This window comes from Chelonoidis abingdonii, chromosome 1, assembly GCF_003597395.2.
Source record: "Chelonoidis abingdonii isolate Lonesome George chromosome 1, CheloAbing_2.0, whole genome shotgun sequence".
Classification (NCBI taxonomy): Eukaryota; Metazoa; Chordata; order Testudines; family Testudinidae; genus Chelonoidis; species Chelonoidis abingdonii.
The window spans coordinates 220,782,259-220,788,258 of NC_133769.1; the positions used below are offsets into that span (position 1 = coordinate 220,782,259).

The window sequence follows — 6,000 nt, forward strand, 5'->3', positions numbered from 1 at the left end:
AAGCTCATGCTCCGATACATCTGTTAGTCTATATGTTGCCACAGGACTCTTTGCAACTATGGAAAGAAGTCTCTTGGAAAAAGTCACTAGGGTAAAATAACGAATATGTAAATTGGGTGCTGTGTGAAAGTATAGGCTTTTATAAATAAATTCTACTTGATGGTAAGAGTAATCTACTTGGAAAAGGAGTCATGTCTCAAAGAATAAAAAAATTCCAAAAGATTTATATTTTAAGTTTTTGATCAAATGAACAACTAAAAGTAATTATCCAGCTTCTGAAGTTAGTATCTCTCTTTGTAATATTATGAAACACTCGAGATGTAGGTTGGGGTTGGGAACCTGCGGCACGTGTGCTGATTTTTAGTGGCACTCTGCTGCCAGCTGGGGTTCCGGCTGCTGGCCCCACTCAGTCCACTGCCAGCCTGGATGGACAGAACCCTGGGCTGGTAGCAGGCTGAGCGGGGCCTGCTGCCAGTCTGGGGTTCCATCTGCCACCCCCACTTCTGGTCTGGGGTTCTGTCCGCCGGCCCCTGCCAGCCGGGGTCCCGGCCAGATCCATCTGCCAGCCTCTGTAAATGTAAAATGTATTACAGTAAATAAATGAAGACTTGGCACACCACTTCTTAAAGGTTGCCAACCCCTGATGTAGGTAGTTAAATGGGTAAAAGGACAACAGAAGGAAAAACTATCAAACTCTTCTTCCTAAATGGCAGTTTTTTAGACACTATTAGTGGTATATTTGTACAAACCATATTCCTAATGAGAGAGCAAGTTATTTCAAAGCAAAATACGTTGTTTTACATGCAGGTCTAGTATACTGATTTACTGGCAACCAGGGCAAGAGTACATTGCAGTGGACCTGCATGACATCAAGATTCCTGCCATCAGCCCAATGGAGACTAGTTTTGGGGCTGAATGCCTGGCACTTAGCATGGAGTCTTCAAACCCACTTTCTCGTAGAAAATTCCCCTCATTTGATACATGTACTGACTCATACATTGAATAGCATTTACTTGGGCCTTGGGGTGAATTCATTCCCTACTAACCTTCGTCAGCTTTGGACTGCCTTCTCAGTAGGTAATAAATATATAATGTATGTATTTTGTACTTTCTGAATTTCAAATCCTAATCCAGTTGTACAGTGCCATTTCGATATCTGTGTAAAACAGCTGAAAACTACTAGCTAGTGGATGAGTATCTTAACCTACTCTTCTAAATATTTGCTAAAATTGCATAGTATACTTTCTTATGAAGGCTTTGTTTGAAAAATAACATTATTTTTTCTTTAGAGCATCAAACCAGCTCCAAACACACTTCACAGACTCAGCCAAGAGATGAAGACTTTGAAGGGGCTCCATGGAATTGTGATAGCTGCACCTTTCTGAACCATCCAGCGCTGAACCGCTGCGAGCAGTGTGAAATGCCACATTACACCTGAATCTGGAAAGGGTCTGCATTAGGTTGAAAACCAGTTCTTGAGCCCACAGCCATAGGAGAAGGAAACATGGGGATCCTTTCAGTCCATCTGCCAGGCCTTTGCCAGTCAACTATTTTCAGATTACAAGGAGGGAGGAAAAGATGTGAAACTGTTTCCACTTGTATTGCACTAAAGAATAAATTTGGGGAGCAGAGAGGGAAATATTATTTTCTTATCCCATTTCAGTGAGCAAAGCAGAAAGGATTCACTCTTCGAAGAATGTATGCAGGAAAGCAGAAAATTGCTGCCGTTTAATCCTGTGGCTGCAGTTACTGCTTAGTGGCTCTTAATTTTTAAATATAGAATTTTTAGTAATGATGTGAAATATTACAGTCATCCCGAAAAACTGAAGCCATAGCTGACCTGCCTGGTCCCAGCTAGCTGGAAAACAAAGGCTCCCTGTGCTTCTGGATTGTAAACTACTGAGAAAGAAGACAGGAAAATGCAACTGTAAATTTTACAACAGATGGAGAGAGGGGTATTTGTAATTGCTGCTTTTTTTCAGGGTGATTTAAGTCTACACAAAAATTTGCTGTTTTGAGATTGTGACTTCTGGTGCAAAAATGAGGTACTTGTATGAGCCTTTATAAAAAGTAAAATCGAAGGTGATTCTACAATCCCTTTTGCTTGTATAGTGCTCATCAAGCAGTGTCAACACTGGTAATTAACTAAGAACCAATTCTACCATATTACTGTTGAAAAGATTGCTGCATGCTTTTATTAGGCCATTGTGTGGTAAAGCTAAAAGTAAATTATGCTTTTATAAATAACGTTCTCCTAAGACTGTTCTGTAGCAGTACAGTGAACGTATGCCAAATGCCAGAACTGTTCCAAATTCTGTTTTGGAAGCTTTGAACTCAGCCATGGTTATGTATGAGAAGTGTTTGCACCCTGTTACTTAGGCCTTTTCAGCTTCCAATTTCGTGAAGAATTCATGATGTTTACAGCACAGAAGGTACTTTGTGCCCCAATCTTGATTTAGCTGAAAAAGAATCAATATTAGCTCTTCAATAAAGGTTTATTTGCACATTGTTAATAAGCCAGCCTGTATAAATAGCAGATGGCAGATCTGGAAAAGTTGCACACGGCATTTTTTTATTTTGGTCAGGAAATGTTTGCAATACAGTGAAGAATACAAAACACTTGCAAACTAGAAACCATACTGGTACTTTTATGCATATAATATATTGTATTATATAAAATGATCAGTTTTGTTTAAATGCTTCAGTTTGCTGTAATAAAGCAGTCATTATTTGTGAAATCAGAACTTCTGGATTTGGGCAGCTGAATGATGTGAAATTATGTGACTGATTGAGGATGTTTTTAAGAAGCCGGTACAATGCATTTGAATTTTTACACTGTAACTTTGTTGTTTAAAATCCAGCATTTTCACAGCATTTGAAAGGGAGAGGGTTTTTTGTTGTTTTTGCCTGTATTGCCTTTCTGATGTCTTCCCTCCATGCAGTTTAAAAAGATAGCAGCAAAAACTGCTGTCTTGTGATTCAGATCTGGAACTGCCTTTTATCTGGTATGATATTGAAATATGTTCCTTCACTTCTTAAATCCTAAATATAATCTAAAATCTGTTTAAGTCTGCTTGAGATCAATTGAAGTGTGCATCATTAATAAGCAAAATGAAGTCAAAGGCATCAGAGTTGAGATTTCCTTTTAAGTTGATGATGATTTTGCACTGTGTGAGAAGGAGCTCATATCTGAAAGAAGAAAAAAATTCCCGCTGTCCAGATGAAGTTAAAAATAAGAGTACATTTTTGTAATTCTGTTTGTATAAATGGACAGTGTGGGAAAACTGAAGGGACAGTGTGGAAAACAGATGAGCTGAAGCATTTTAACTAAAACATTTTTCTTCCTTGAGAGATTAGCAACACCATTAGCTGCTGTCTATTCAGGTATTCAGTACAATACCAATTCTGTCATAATTCTTCAGTGATGATTCCTTTTCTTTTTGTATGATTTCAATTTTCAATCCTATTTATGTTGACTTTTTAACTGCTTTAGTTTCTGCTGGAATAGCAAAAATGATGACTAAAATGAGTCATCAGATGAGAGTAACAGTAGCATGCTTGAGAACAGTTGTGCCACTTCGTTTTAAGACAGTGTAGATGCAAGCATTTTTCTTTTTTAATCAACAGCAACTCTCATTCTGTGAGCTCTAATAATCCTAAATGCGTGGTTTCTGGTGGGATGAAGATATTCTAGGCTTAGTCAGAGCTTTCACCAGCTAGCAGAAGACAAAAAAGAGGCAACCTTTGAGAAGATGCTATTGGGAGGGTGAGAGAGAGTGCCATCAAATGGGCAACTTGATTTTAAGAGCAAAGCTGATTTTTATTTGAGCTTTTTTTCAGTTCTTATTTGTTGGTTGTACAAAAAGTATTGAAAATTTTTTCTGTTGTACTCATTTACTTGTAAATGTCCATGCACAAACAGTAGCAGTAAAAGAACTATTTATGGTACTTGAATCTTCAGTTTGTTAGAACATAAGTTGTATTTGAATAATAGATCATCTATTTTACTTTCTGGAAGCAGGCAACACCCTTTCACACCCCAACTGAAACGTAGACTATGCCAAAAAAGGTTTCTTTGTGTAATATTTATTTAATGCACACACAACCCTAATGTCAGCTGGCATGTGAAAATGCACTGTATTGTATAAAATTCTGAGTGTATTTGTGTGTGTGGATGGCAGGAAGCTGATACCATTGTGATGGTAATGCACTACTTATTTTTAATAACAAGCTTTCCCTCAACTGTGCTATTAGACTAGTACGGTTCAGTTGGTAACTTACTTGGACTTTAGGTATTCAAAAGGATTTCACTATTCATCTAAATTAACTTTTATAAAAACTTATTTTATATTTATCATCTATTAGTATCAATTATCCCTTCCTACTACCATAGTTCTTTAAAAGTTTTAGTCAGAGTGTGATTTGTGAACAATATTTCAGGGTATAGCAAACCAAAACAAATCCTAAACTTGGCTATGCTTCGAATTTGATGTAATTATCAACCTTGCTTGTTTGGGAGGGCGTAGGGCAGGTGGGGGCGAAGAAGAAAATAATTTGTAAAATATAGCCTAAGATCAGATTGAGTTCTGCATTTGTGTGTCTGTGGTATGTGTGTTTTCCCGTAAGATGGGAGGTGTGATGAGGAGGTGTAATAATTTTTGAAGAGCTGGTCTCAGTCTTAGTACTTTCTAATTATGTGCTACTAAATCATGTTTTATTAAAAAAATGTATTGCTTTCTTTCAGTTACTATATCTGTTCCAGTTATACTCTCATTTCAGTTTTTCCATGGCAATACATGTGGACAATAAGAATGATTGATTGTAAAATCCCTTGAAACTGAATTCAGAAATATTTAAGATCTGAAATTGGGACAAAACAAAAGGGGGGGGGGAATAAAGAATGTGAGAATATCAAATAAGTTAAAAATGAAATTGTCATCTTGATCCTTTTTAATATTCACTGGGTGTACCCAGGAATGTGAAAATGGCTTTCATAGTTCAAGGTGGACAATTGGACTTATAGATACTTAACTGCTTCTCTGAGACTGTAAAATTTATGTGCTATGATACTACTGTGACTTTCCACCCCATAAAGAGAAGACATGCACGCAAACAATGCATTTTGTACTCAATATTGCTTCTGTGTTCTGCACCTATTTTATTTCCTTTCCAAATGTTAACATATTATTTAAAGTTGGCCATGATTGAAACTTGCTGTATGTTTTTGTTTGGGGCATTCTCATTGCTTGTCTATAAATATTAATACAGGTAGGTTTTTCTTGACTTGTTTGAATAATAAGAGGTCATTGGAGTTAATGCAATATTATAATTTTGGATTTTCAAGACCTGAAAGAATTTTTTAAAATTCTGTTCTTGAAATTTATTTATTTATGGTGGCACCGATGTATCTAATCCATATTTCCTGCTGTGTGAAACCCTGTTAAATTTTTTCATTAAAACAAGAAGACAAGATCTTGTTAAATTCTGTAAATATGATGTCTTTAGTTTTTAGATGTATATGCTGTGAATGAGATTATTACCAAGATATGAAATTGTAGAAAAGCATTAAGAGGCGATGCATGCATGGTATCTCCAGAGAGCGCATACTCATAAAGTTGCAGATTTCTGCAAAAAATAAATTAATAAATTAAGAAAACATCACTTCCTGCATTTGTTCTCGTATGTAGTAGAAGACATTTCCAAAATTCCAAATTTTCTTGTTTTGACAACTAAACATGTTTCTGTTAAAGTGTAGCATTCTCCATAAAGCCATAGCTATATCACACTTTTTTGTGTGTCATTGTAAATCAATATATTTCCCCCTGAACAACTGCTCTATGTTGGACTTGGGCCCCAAACTTGCAAGTGGATCTACAGGGGCAGATTTTAGAGGTTCGTGGTGTCCCACTAAAGTCAAAGGTGCTTTGTGCAGATCAGATTGCAGGATTGGGACTGTGCACAAATCATGTTCAGAAAGTGTTTTGGTCTCTCTTCCTCTCA

General features: G+C 36.7%; 1 protein-coding gene across 8 annotated transcripts in view; it reads left to right on the plus strand.

The window, feature by feature from the left end:
• TAB3 (TGF-beta activated kinase 1 (MAP3K7) binding protein 3) overlaps positions 1-5,661 on the plus strand; it is a 67,670-nt gene extending 62,009 nt beyond the window's left edge. For all 8 annotated transcript variants that reach the window (XM_032777797.2, XM_032777799.2, XM_032777801.2 and 5 more), the window contains one exon: positions 1,290-5,661. In XM_032777797.2, the coding sequence (XP_032633688.1) occupies positions 1,290-1,438 (149 nt within the window). In that variant the 3' untranslated portion in view covers positions 1,439-5,661. The remainder of the gene's footprint in view (positions 1-1,289) is intronic.
• The last annotated feature ends 339 nt before the right edge of the window (positions 5,662-6,000 follow it).